Source organism: Falco naumanni, chromosome 8, assembly GCF_017639655.2.
Source record: "Falco naumanni isolate bFalNau1 chromosome 8, bFalNau1.pat, whole genome shotgun sequence".
In the NCBI taxonomy this organism is placed as follows: Eukaryota; Metazoa; Chordata; class Aves; order Falconiformes; family Falconidae; genus Falco; species Falco naumanni.
The window spans coordinates 16,719,199-16,732,380 of record NC_054061.1 but is presented as its reverse complement, the minus strand read 5'-3'; the positions used below and the strand labels follow the sequence as shown (position 1 = coordinate 16,732,380).

The 13,182-nt window shown below is 41.6% G+C and overlaps 1 protein-coding gene across 2 annotated transcripts in view; it reads right to left on the bottom strand.

The window, feature by feature from the left end:
* Nucleotides 1–13,182, bottom strand: part of WWC1 (WW and C2 domain containing 1) — a 73,702-nt gene that overhangs the window by 24,900 nt on the left and 35,620 nt on the right. For both annotated transcript variants that reach the window (XM_040603031.1, XM_040603030.1), the window contains 6 exons: nucleotides 7,856–8,059; nucleotides 6,083–6,159; nucleotides 5,076–5,155; nucleotides 4,031–4,160; nucleotides 3,324–3,470; nucleotides 2,258–2,331 (listed from right to left, as the gene is read on the bottom strand). In XM_040603031.1, the coding sequence (XP_040458965.1) occupies nucleotides 2,258–2,331; nucleotides 3,324–3,470; nucleotides 4,031–4,160; nucleotides 5,076–5,155; nucleotides 6,083–6,159; nucleotides 7,856–8,059 (712 nt within the window). The remainder of the gene's footprint in view (nucleotides 1–2,257; nucleotides 2,332–3,323; nucleotides 3,471–4,030; nucleotides 4,161–5,075; nucleotides 5,156–6,082; nucleotides 6,160–7,855; nucleotides 8,060–13,182) is intronic.

The following is a 13,182-nucleotide window of genomic DNA, read 5'->3' as shown; positions in this document are numbered from 1 at the left end:
TTTAACTCTTGAAGGAACTAAAACAGTGCACAGAAAGCAAGTGCTAAGCAACTTGGTTACTATTCTATGTCTGGAATTGTACGGCATAATTTAGTTGCATCTCTGATTACATATACGCTGCAGTAGCTATCTCCTTGTTGAGATGTGGCACTGACATCTCGCTTGACATGATACCTGTTATCAGTTTCCAATCCAATTAAGCTAAAGGTTTGTCATTGCAGCTGCTCTTTGCTCTTTTTTGCAGGTTTAACGTTATCTGCTCTAGAGTTCTTGTTGTCTCACCGAGCCATGAAAGGAAAAGACTTGGTGGTGGGTAAGGGAACATGCAGAATTGCACCCTGACAGTTCTGGTGTGGTGAAGTTCAGCAAGATACTCACCTACAGCTATGCCTTCAGCCTGGTCTACAACAACAGTGTGGACAGTGTCTGCTACAGCCCACTTGCAGAATCATCAACCCCTTATAAATCTAATAGTTCTAACCTAATTAATATGGGATCACCTTGATTTCAAGACTTAAGTTTTACCTTTCCAGATAATGCAGAGCTAGTAAGACAGATGCATTTCCACCGTTTGGCTCCCTTCATAATACATGCATGGGCAAAATACTCTTCTATTGTGGTTTTGGAGCATTTAAATATGCTGCTGTAGGGACAGGAAACACTTCTAACATCACAAGGAGTAATTTTCATAGGAGCAGAAGGTTCCTTGTGAGTCACTATATCCATAGTATTGTTCCAGCTTAAAACCAGTCAAGGTATTTGTTTCTGCAGCTCCTACCAAAGACCATGCCAAACCCACAGTGCTCTGATCGCTGGAGATCTTTTCATTTTATCAATTATTCATGCCCATTCAGACCCATCTTTCCTCATAATAATGTTTTTTAAACTAGACAACTTAAGACAGATATGAGGTATCAAACCTTTAACTGCAAGATTGTGTTGTATGCCCTTCATTACTTTAAATGAACTACTGTGCTGCATTTATAAAGTTCCGTCTCTTTTTAAAGAGCATACTCATTATCTTCTCAGGTTTGTCATTATTCACTCACCCCTCCTTGGAAAAGATACAGGCTAAAGTAAAAGTGCTCCATTTCAATCTGAAGATGCAAAGTCAAGTGTAAATTAAATTGCAGCCTTCAGCCAAGCTTAAAAGTAAAAAGCAATTTTAACACTGAAAAATTAACCATTGCATCTGGAGGATTAATAATTTTAATGTTGTTTTAAAAAGTCACAGAATGATTTGAACGTCAAGGCAGTCTGACACATTAGACTGTTCTAATAAAATTGCTTCACCTAGGAAGAAAAGTGTAAGTTCATGTCAAAAGCAGCTGGGCACATGCAATCTTTTGACAACTGCCTCTGATACAGATCAAATTTTATGCCACTGAGAAACACAGCCTATTGACCATGCCATTACACTAAAACAAGATCATTATGAGTAACCTCAGCCTTAAAGCTCTTATATCTAACTAGAGAAAATTCCTTCTCTTTGCATATATCCCAAGTACAGATTGCACCACGCATCTGCAGTTTGTTATTCTGGAATTGCAAAGTCCGTTTAGAGCAGTTAAAGCTGAAGTCACCACCGCTGACTGGTATATCACTGAACAAGGACTAGGCCTGCCAAAGTCTAAATAAAAATGCTTGGTGCTTTCTCATAACTGAGCTGAGTTAGCTATAATCTATTAAAAGAAGAAAATCCCAGAAAGTTTTTGCTTAAATTGGCCTGTTAAGTAGATACAATTTTTATAATCTATTCTTCATTCATCTCAGATCAGAAGGCAAAGGTGAGAACTTACATTCTTACAGATAAGCAGATAAGCTTTGTAATAAGAACCGTAGACATTGACCATATTTTGATAGGTGTTAACACACTATACATTTCTCCTTATCAGACTTAAAGCCATGCAAACATTCATTTCATTTTGAATAAGGTAAGGAGATGCCTTGCAGTACAGTCTCCTTATGAGGAATGGGGAAGCACTGGCAACAGGTAGCAAAACCACTTACGTCCCCACAGGTGTGGCCAGACTGAATTCTTTGTGTATTAATCACTCCTTAGTAATTTCTAGGATGGTTATTTATTTCTTGAATGATAACGTTGGCCCAGACAGCCTATTGCCTCACTGGCTCAAAAATTACCATGTTTATTTAGCAGTAATGCTGGGTTTCAATCTGAGTGGCACCTTTTCTAGTGAAACCTATCTTCAGAATAAGCTGTGTGACAGCCAAAAGGTGTAACAGTCCAAAGAATTACCTTCTCTTTGCTTCTTCGTATTGAAGGCGTAATCTCACTTTCTCAGCCAACTGGTTATTGCTGCTGGTAATGAACTGAGACACAAAATATAACATCAGCAACTTAGTAACCACTCCTCTTTTGATATGCCCTGTTAAAATTGATGATGTTACAAGTTACACTTGCTCTTTTTTCATGATTTCTTCAAATACTTAAAAACCTCTAAGATTCAGAGGCTCTTTCTGGCCTAGTTAAAAACAAAAATCTACCACATCTGTCTCAGGCTTCTATTTTCATGCACACATAAATAGCTTTGTCATCTTTCTTCTTCAATGCTGTTTGCAGCCTTTAAGTGCTGTATTGCATTTTGTTTTGGACGGCATCTTGCTTTGGTCGTAGAGTCTTAAAGATAAGGGACATCCCATCATGCCCAAACCTGCAGATCTTCAGTCACATGTGTGGCGCTGACTTTAAGTGGCTGCAAATGTTTAAGTCAAGGTTCACAGGAGAGGCTTCTGTGATGTCCTGAGACATATGATGTACCCACAGTGCTGGTTAAGTCCTTGCTGAGGCTTACACCATCCTGACAGTTGCGATCTTGTCGCACATGTGGGACTGAAGGTGTACGAGTACGACACGTTTGATGGCATCAAAATATCTGCACATACGCTATCATTCTCACTCGTAACACGCTAAGAGCCAAACGCACTCTTAAGGGAAGAGTCCTCATTACCGCTTAGCCCATACATAGCTGCTGAATGTTTCTTGCCTAGTAGCATATCACTGCTATAAAGAGCTAAGGGAGTATTTGTATCAGAAGAAGCTACACCTACAGGCAAAATAAAACTTCCTTCCCTTTTAGTCCCACCTGGGTTGTTCTAATAGAGCTAGCGTGGGGAATCAGCAGGTTGCCTTTAGAGATACATTAACACTGCACAGAAAAATGAAGGTCATGCTGAAGTTTACATGAGGAAAAGGAATCATCTCATAAATACCTGCCCATTCTTGGAAACTCTTACTAAGGCAGTACTACATGTAGTTCAGAGGAACGTCTCCACATGCACTGGGTTTCTCATGTATTACTCACATTTCCTGAAACATCCGTCTGGGAGCTGACGTCCAGGTACTGCCGGGGTAACAAGGGGCTGGAGCTTTCCACAGACACGCTGCTGGTCCACAGGTCTGACTGGGAACCTCTGTCATTCACAAAGCTGTCTTTTAACCTGGCTAAGCTCTAAAACCATAAAAAGTCATGAGGTGAGCTCACTTCTGCTCAAAGGACCTGAGCAGTAGCTTTAGCCCCAACTACATGATTAAGATCTGACCATGTTTACTGTGTGCACTCAGACTCTGCAGGCATGAGATCAGGCACGGCTGGACTGCACCTCCCACAGCACAAAGCAGCCCACAGGCATTAGCACACCATCTCGCCTAGACAGGCAGATTCTCTGCCGGAGATGGCAGATGAAATGGGCCATAGTGTTTTCATGGCTTCTCCAGGTCTGCTCTGACAGCAGTACAGTCACACTGGTTCACTCTTGACCAATAAACCCTTAGACAAACACTCAACTCTAAGCAACTGCTTACTACTGTTAGTTGCTGCATTTTATACTTCTTATTTCCAGGATCTGAAGAACAAAAAGGCTGTAGTCCAACCACAATACAGAATTCATTTATATTAATAAAAATCTGGATTACGTATCTTGAAATAGAAAATACTTAAATCACTTCTCAGAAATTCAATCTGATAGCAATGGCAACACAAAATACTATAAAGTCATCCTGTTTCAATACCTGAATGAGGTCTTGTTTTTCCTTCTCCCCTGATGTGATGGCCTTCTTGAGAGCTTTCATCTCACTTAAAATGGCTTGTGCTTCATCAAGTTTGTAGCCACCTTGAGTATCAGACATTTTCATGTCAATTCTGCATAGAAATAAAAAAAAAATAATACGTAAAGCTAACACTTTATTAAGTCCAGCTGATTTAATCATCCTAGATGCATGCACCTTGACATTTTAAGAAAAACACACTCCGAAGCACAACAAAGAACACCACGCCACCACAGAAGTTAATCCACTCGGAAGTACATTAAGCTTCAGAACTCTGACTTTAGCCATATCATCTCTTTGACTCCTTATGGAGGGCAAAGATGTACAAAACCCCCTCAAAACAGTACATCTGGGCAGGTTGCTGCTAGTTACTTTGTTTCTAACCTAGAGAGGATAAACTTAGCCATCTATGAGAGGTACCTTATGTTCAGTCATTATTTTGAAAACCAGCCACAGACCTCACATGCACGGATGTATTTACTTGCACAACCTAATTACAAGCCACTTCATCCTTCCCTCTTCTCAAAGGAATTCTACCACAGTTGCTATTTATAATAAATAAGATATTAACCAGTGACACTATTTAAAACGCCAGATGTCTAGTCACACAAAGGTAAGTACCTGAAACTTTTCATCCCCTTCCACTCCACCCCAATTTTTTCCTCAGTGCCCTAAAACAATGGCTCTTACAAGTAAGACAACAGGCTGTACTGCGTCATCTGTATTGAGCAATACTGAGGAAAACAGAGTACCATCTAACTGACAAGATCCTGGTTCAAAATCTTTTTGCCATGAAGTCAGTTCTGATGCAGTCAATCACACACAGGCACCGATTTGAGAAATCTGCCCCCATGGCTGTGTATTGCTTTCAGTTGCATATGCCTAAAGATACCAGCAGCAACATATTTCAGCTTCTGTTATTTAGGCAGCTATTTATAAATATAGAGGGGGATGCATTACAAGCCAGAGATATTCTACACTCAAAATAGTATCTCGAGAACAAACTTACTTCTTCAGTGTTTGAAATCCATGCTCTTTGTACTGGAGCTCTTGCTTCATGTGAGCTACTTCTCTCTTCAGTTTATTAACCTGCAGCAAGATGTACATTTTTAGAATGGCATTTTATGTAAATATTTAGGTACAGCTCTACCCTTCAATTCAAAACGTAGTACTGTAGACAGTACTCTAAACAAAGTTACCAGAATACCAGTTCATCTCAACAGCAGCTAACAGTCCTGATGGCATCCTCACCAGGATATTATCACTAGCTAGGTCTTTACTCAGTACCCAAATATTACAACACTTTATAAGGGGCTTAAGGGAAGTTCCAACCTCCTAAGCAGAAAAGCTGAGAAAAAATCAAGAGAGACAGAAATGAAACACAAGTCAATTTTACTCAGAAATGTTTAAAACTTTCCCAGTCATTAAAGAAAACATTAAGCATCAGGACAGGAGTTACACTGCAGTGATAGAAGCCATCCTCCGACAAACCAAACTAAAAGGCCCCACTGCATGAGTAACACAGCAGGATGATAATACATACTGTAAATCCACTGACCCTACAGCTTGCTGTTTTATATTCCTCCACAGAGGCCAGACTGACCTACTTTACTTTAGTCCTTTCTTCTTCCCAAACTGAGCTCTGCATGAGAGCGCACACTGCCGCTGCTAACAACCCGCACAGGACAAAACAGCTGCCAGTCTCTGGAGAGAACTCGCAGCTCTCCAGCACTGCAGCACACCGAGGAGCCAGCATGCAGCTAAACACCCCACAGCGTATCGGTACAGCAGTATGTACTGCCAGCTTCCAAGGAAGTCTAAAGTCTAAGGGAAAAAAAAGCGTTTCAAACTCCTAGGACGGCAACATTTCAGAATTCTGATAAATTATCTCCTAGATTAAGAACGGCAACATTAGCTCTTTCAACTGCTTTGGCATCTCTTTTTAGTATTTGCCATGAGGTTTGGAAATATCTGAAGGTTACTCGTGGCAAGCAAAGGTCTGTTCATACTACTTACCCTGGATTTTGCAGTAGCAATCTCTGCTTTGAGGATCTCCGGGTCATACTTGGAACTTGACGATGAGCCAGAGAGCACTAGAACAAATACAACACCCAGTTCAGCAGCACTACCTTCCTCCCTACTCTTGCACCAGCCCCACACCAAATCAAGACCTCCCATCACTCCTGCACACCCAGACCTCCACGCATTGCTGCTGTAGGCCTTTTACCCATTTTTCAGATCTCTTCTCAGCCCTCAAAGGCAGGGAAAGGCAATAGGGCAGTCAAGTACTCCACGAAAAGTCTATACTGAAGAGGCCAGAGCATGTCCTGGATTTCCAAAGTCTGGATTTGTTCCAAGTTAACGCACTTAACTCAAACTCCCAGACACGTTCACTCCATTCAGTAGTGTGGCTTCCTGCATTTCCAAAGGCATTTACAGAACTGAAGGGACAGACATTGCATAAAGGTTTGCTTTATTTTTTTTTTTAGACTTTCTCATTGAGTAAACAACCCACTGAATGTTTAGAAACAAAGAAAAGCAAAGAATGAGAAGAAACTGCAAAATGCAATGCAAGCCCTTCTCACAGCCTTGAAGACATGACCAATCATACAATGTGTCACTCCAGATTAAATCAATGTCCCATTAAGAGCAGAATTCTCTTCTAAGCAGTAAAACCCTTCTGCTTCAGAAGGTACAGAAGCTCCCCAATGTGCAATGCTGTTAGAAGCAGCTGTAGGCAAGGGAGATATTTTGATCCTCACAGCCATCAGTTTATGCCCTATAAAACATGGGAAAGTATTTCTAGTTCTTTCTGTTTGGTTGTATTTTTAAAGACAGATCACATCATGCCAACGTAATTCACGTTCACAGTAGTTTTAGTGTACTGCTCTGCTATACCAGTACTTAGGTAGAGTGCTCTTAAGAAAAGGCCAAACCCTGTACTTCAGAGATGATGGATGGGACCCTAGTCAAATTAAGAATCCTTCAGTTGACAGAAAACTATTTACAAACGTTTTAACATCAGGCACAGGATTAGCCGGTGAAATTCACCACCACAAGACATAACTCAGCAAGAGCAAAGCAGGGGGATGTCAGTCCACTGATGTGGCCAGCAAGAACATAAAAAGTCTGCAATACTAAGGATTATAAAAAAAGTTCTGGAAGACTTGCAAGAAATAAATTCTCCTCTGGACAGTAAAGAGGAAATCTGGCCATCTATAAACATTTCTGCACCAGCTCTTGAAGCAATAAGTACTGATGTTTCCTGTGTGACAAAGAATATGGAGTACAAGACAATGATTTGTTTAATTGATAATCCACCAATGTTAGCTTTTACATAGCATAAAATATAGATCCTTAGCTCCCCAGGACAGTCACTCAGCTACCTGGGATGGTAAACTCCAGAAGGGCCTGGAAATGCTATCCGAGATGATCCTTCTTGCCTTGTTTATATACTTTGGACAAGGGAATCAAGGAAAACACCATATAACTTCATTTTTTTTGCATTAAGCCAACCACTACATTTTTTCACACATATTGAAGCCCAGGCTGAAAACCTGCACGCTGACTCTAGTGACTAAGCCAACCACCATAGTGTTTCATAACAATTAACCTTTACCAAATACGTGCTAGGCAGCTATTGCTTTTAAGACAAACTGAGCAAATGCGGAGAGTGCCATGGTGTAACACACCCCAGTGCTCTATCACAGGACCAGCTTCAAGCAGTGTACTGTCCTAGCGGGTTCACGACTGAGAAAGTCACTGGGTAAGAGTTCACCAACTACTCACAGCTGGTCTGAGAGCCCAGTTTGTGCTCCCAAACATCATGCAGCTGCCGATATTCTTGCTGGGCCAATTCAAGCCTCTGCTGTTTCACTTGATAGATCTCCTTCTGCGCAGCAATCGCCTCCTGGGCCAGGACAAGGTAGTCTTTCAACATGTGCTCCTGCTCCCGCCGCCATTGCACACGAGGGTCTTCTATCTGTGTAGTTTCTGAAGAGAGAAAAGAGGAGGCAAGATGAATGGAATGCAGGTTTGCACTGCTCCCTGGAGAAGATCCACCACTTCTGTCAGCATTTTAAAATAGCCCCTTGCCCCATCTCGTAGAGGAAGTGGAATAAGGACATTCTCCTTTTTTCTTAGGAGGTGACCATTGATCCACAACAAACCCCAACGAGCTCTGCCATGCTGAAACACTGTATAGAACAACTCATGATGAAATCATTGTACAGGTCTTCAAATCCTCTGCTGCTGAAGCCATCCTGGTTCTGCCTCTTACAACATCCACACAAGCTCTAAGATACTGACATTGACTGTTAAGACTTATCTTTATTGCAACTGCTTTATAACACTGCTAATAAAATACCTCTACTATTTCACTGATAAAAACCAAACGTTTTCAGAAAACATCATTGCCACATGACAACATTATACTGCATCTGACAACATGAAAGCAATCACAACTCTGCCTGCCCTCTTTGGCTGCCAAGTGGCTTTTATTATAAAGGGAAAAGAAAACCTCACTCAGATTCCACAGGTAAGTAAAAAAAAAAGACTCATTAAATCACAGAATGTATTCATGAAAGCATCTCAAATTGCATTATATAAACAGAATCTCAGAAGGGAGTAAACATTTCCTTCACTCAAAGCAGGCACAGCAGTAAATCACTGCAGAATTTAAGAAAAAATATGCTACAGAGTTAAAGAAAAATATTTTTCGGTAACATGGGCAATGCAGTCATGAACAGCTACACCGCTTCCATCTCCATTACCCAACACAACCAATACACTGCTTTTCAGGTTTCTAGTCAGGAAAAGGGCATAAGGTCACAGACACGCAGCTAGTCCTAGTACTAATTAGGCAAATTTATTGTCAGTATTTGTCTTGGTTTTGTGAAGAAGTGTCCAAAATATTTTTCATTTATCTTTCAAGGCAGTTATATGCTCTTGTTTGGAACAGGTTCCAATATTCAGTCGACTAAGTGCTCTAAACTGTCTAAACTACTGTGCTTGAATAAGGATGCCTTATTGCCGCATAATAAATAATTAATAAAAAAGAGCTGCTTGAAACTATCAGTAGGAATCTAATCTGCATATCTTAAGAGCCTCTTTAAATATTTAGTAAAAGCTGCCATGGTGGAAGGCATGAGCAGCTCTTAAGTGAGTCAGGCATAAGGCTAACACCGCAACACATACAATGTAGGGAAGAGAACAGTTTGATAATAATCCTAGGAGCAGAACTAGAAATAAAGGATTTTACCCAAGGGATGGCCACTCAATCATCTTCACAAGCTATCTGTGATCATGCTGAGGAGAAAATTATAAGGATTCTCCAGCAATAACTTATTTTAACAGTATTTCAAGACCTGAAAGAACACATGACATTTCACTTTACATAGTTTGTAGAAGCATTTCAACAAAACGTCCTTTATGGATCCTGCTAGAAGAAGTAACATTTCAGCTGTTGTAATACTAAAGCTAAGCCTGGACCTGCAAAACTGCCCCAAAATAACCTGGGGAAACAGCAGCTGTTTGTGCCAGCTACAGGTGCTGATGCCCTCCCAGACAGCACCATGGTCTCTCTTAGAGGGAGCAAAAAACCAGTCAGGAAGACACAGCAGCATATCAGCTGTAAAGTCTGAAAACTCCAGACTCATATCTCTGTTCCTGCTCCCAAATTCCATTTTCCAGATAACCATTATCCACACCCAGAAGGAGGAACTCCTTTTACTGCCCAGTTGAACCAGAAGGTGAAAGCCTGCTACGAGTTTCCCAGAAAGCTGCCCCCACATCCCCACACACGCAGCCTCCCCGGACCAGAGCGCATGCCAAGCGCCAGAAACCAGGACTCAGGACTTGGTTTCAAGCTCAGTGAGTATGTCGGCAAAGTACCCACAACTCTTGATGTCTAATTCAGGACACTGGGTCATAAGTCTACCTGTACCTATGGCTTCTTCACTCTTGGATATTTCCAGTTGTCCCTTAAACTGGCAGCCCGCTCTTCCTGTAGTTGCAAGAAGGGCAGCAGAAGCTGCAGGGCGATCCCTCCATTACAAGCAACCACAAGGAAGATTACAAAAATCTACAGTCCTGAGCACCTCTGTTAGGTGGCGAAACACTGATGCTGCCCCAAGCACATAAACCACTTGACAAAGTGAAGGCTTGGCAGGATGGGCAACACACTTTTGTACTGAAACTGTTTTGTTCCCATTTTTCTAACTATTCACCTCAACCTTTTCAGTAATCACCACACTAACCATATCCCCTTGATTGCAGCTTTGATTTTCAAACACGTAATAGCAATCTAAGAAAACGTTGGCCAGGGGCTCTTGATCTGCCCCAGCTACTGAGTAATGCAAAATACATCCAAAGTCAGATGAAAGGACTACAGAAATGCAGGTTATTACATCTTCTGTTGTCTTGTGAATTTTTAATTTAATGTTGAGCTTGTCATAAATAAACCTGATTGTTTCATGTTTGAAGAATGTAGTCTTACTGTGCTTGCATCAGCATCTGGCAAGAAAATAATAATTTTTTTTGTGCAAATCAAATTCCAAAGAAGTTCTCCCAGAGAGAGACACTCAGGGCTATGCATTAATACTGTATTAGGAAAATTCTGGGTACTCAGTTTAATTTAATTGTATTTATTTTGCCTCAGAGACAAGGTTAGAAGTGTGCTCCATCTCCCTTTTTTTAATGGCTCCTGGCTTTAGATTTAATTTAGGTCTGTCCTTGGGCTTGCTTCTGATAATTAGTCTCAAATACTTCAAGTGTGCAGCAAGAACCAACATGCTTCCACCCCCTTCACACGCTCTGAGGACAGTCCCTTCCTGCACAGGGAATCTGCAAGAGACCTTGGAGAGGAAGAAGGTTTTGGACACTCTCCAGAGGATACTTTAACATAAACCACAAAGATGAGCCTCTTGATTAGCTGAAGGTAAGTGGATATGGTTTGCTTTATCATGATTTGGATTAGAGCTGGCATAAGAAATAGGGTCATGATTTTGTTTCTCTTCTTTTTAACCTTTTAATTGAAATTCTAGGTCAAGTCTTCCAGTTTCTGGCATCCTATAGAAGTGAAACTTTTTAAGCGGGTATCAGCATAGTCTGAAGCCTTCTCTGCACGCCCTTGAAGCCTGTGGTGCTTTTGAGTGGCACGGACCAGGGGTAACTGCCTCAGACCACCCAGGGCTCAGACCTGCCACCAGATCTTCGCACGTTCATCCTGGGGGCAACTCAAATGTACAACTCCGATCATGTTTGGTCTGTCCCATGTACACAGTGCAGTTTCGGCTAGCTGAATCACTCAGGAGGTCTGACAAGCTGCCATGTCCCCCTGCAGGCTTCAGAATGAGGTTATTCTTCCTGTACTTGATCTGTGTCCCCCAGGACCACAGCTAGCCATCCTTATTTAGGCAAACGCCAGCGGAATAAGTTAATGCCCCAGTTTTGGCTAGGATGGGCCACAGTGACAAGAGCCCAGCTTCCTCCAGTGTGGGCAGGGAAGGAAGACAAATGAGAAGATAAAAATACATCTCACACTGAAAAGAAAGATCTGAGGGGACAAGGAAAAGACTCTTGGAAACATTCACCCATTTCACTTGAGTCAAGTTTTTCTTGTGGTCAGAGGTGACCCTGATGTTCGCTTCAGAACACGGGCTGAATATTGTTTCTTTTGGGGACAATGCCAGCTCGCACAGCAGCTGCAGAGGCTTACAGCTACTGCCACAGTCCATGTCACTGCCTGGTAAACCAGAGGAGGGAACTGATCACAGGAAAAAACCACGAAGCCCCAGAGATGTTTCACTGGGAAGGGACAGGGAACAAACAGCTTCCCCAGAAGCACTGTACAGGTAAAACTGAATTGGCAGGAACCTCTCAATCCAACACTGCTGCTTAACACAGCAAAAACCTTCAGAGTCACTGGAAGGTGGCATGCTCCTGTCTCTGGGCTGCTCTTGGCGTGGAGCACCGTGGTAAGCACATCTCCCATTCCAGCACATGATATAGCAAACCTCCAAACACCAGAGGAGGGAAGGGAAGTCCAACTGTATTTAAGACTCCTCTGGAGAGCTTGCGCAGGCTCTTCTTTCTGGCTGCACAGTCATGAAAACATTACATCATTCAGAAGGAAGTTAAAAAGAAATCTTAGCAAGACTTCTAAGCTCTGCACTTACAAAAGGGGTAAGAACTGTCAGCACAGGCATAAGACCCAAATGAGACTGGAAAAAGCATTAAGATTCAGACTGTCTTTAAAAAGCAACCTCGTTAACTCTCCTGAGTGCTTTCTTGTGGAAGTGAAATGGACACAAGACATGGTCACAGACCTATGGAGACCCCAATTTGTGTCTTGCAATTTAGCAGCTTCTCAAACTAAGTTTGTTTAGTCCTCTCCCCTGCAGATCTCCTTTGCGTGCCCCTGCAGGCTTGTCTACCCTTTCTTCCCCGCTATACCTTCCTGTAAAAGGAAAAATCAACAACCCCCACCTCACAGAAAAAAAAATTAGGATAAAGCCATTTAAAGATATGTAAATACTGTGATATTGGGATGACATAAGCTCTAAAAAAAAAATATTTGTATCACCTTCACATCTGGAGACATTTGATCCTTCTATTGCAGAAGGCAGTCAGTCTGCTTTTTAAGAATAGGTTTTTTTCACTTTGCTTTTTTAATACCCAAGAGAAGTTATTGCACCTTCCAGGTTTTAGCCTCAGGCCAGGTGAAAACGTGGCTTTTCTGAAAAGGGGAAGGGTATGAAGATAGCCAAAAGAAAGGAACCCCCCCTCCCTAAACCACCAAAAAAACCCCCCAGAACAGATTTCAACATTTTTATTTTCAAAAAAGATCTTGTAACTTGCAGGGAAAAAAAAATAGCTTAAGTTCTCAGTTGAAGGGCTTGAAGAAAATTTCAAAACAAATAATAAAAACAAAACCAAAAACCACACCACAACTTCAGGGCACTTTTGCCTTTAAAAAGTTCTTCTCTTTGCCTGAATTACAAACGCCTCCAGAAAGGCCTGGGAATGGTTCTGCTGTGAACTTCTGGACTGCAATTGGAACTGTTCTGTAAAGAGAACCATAGTCACTGATTTGTTTTCTTCATCACTTTAAGGGG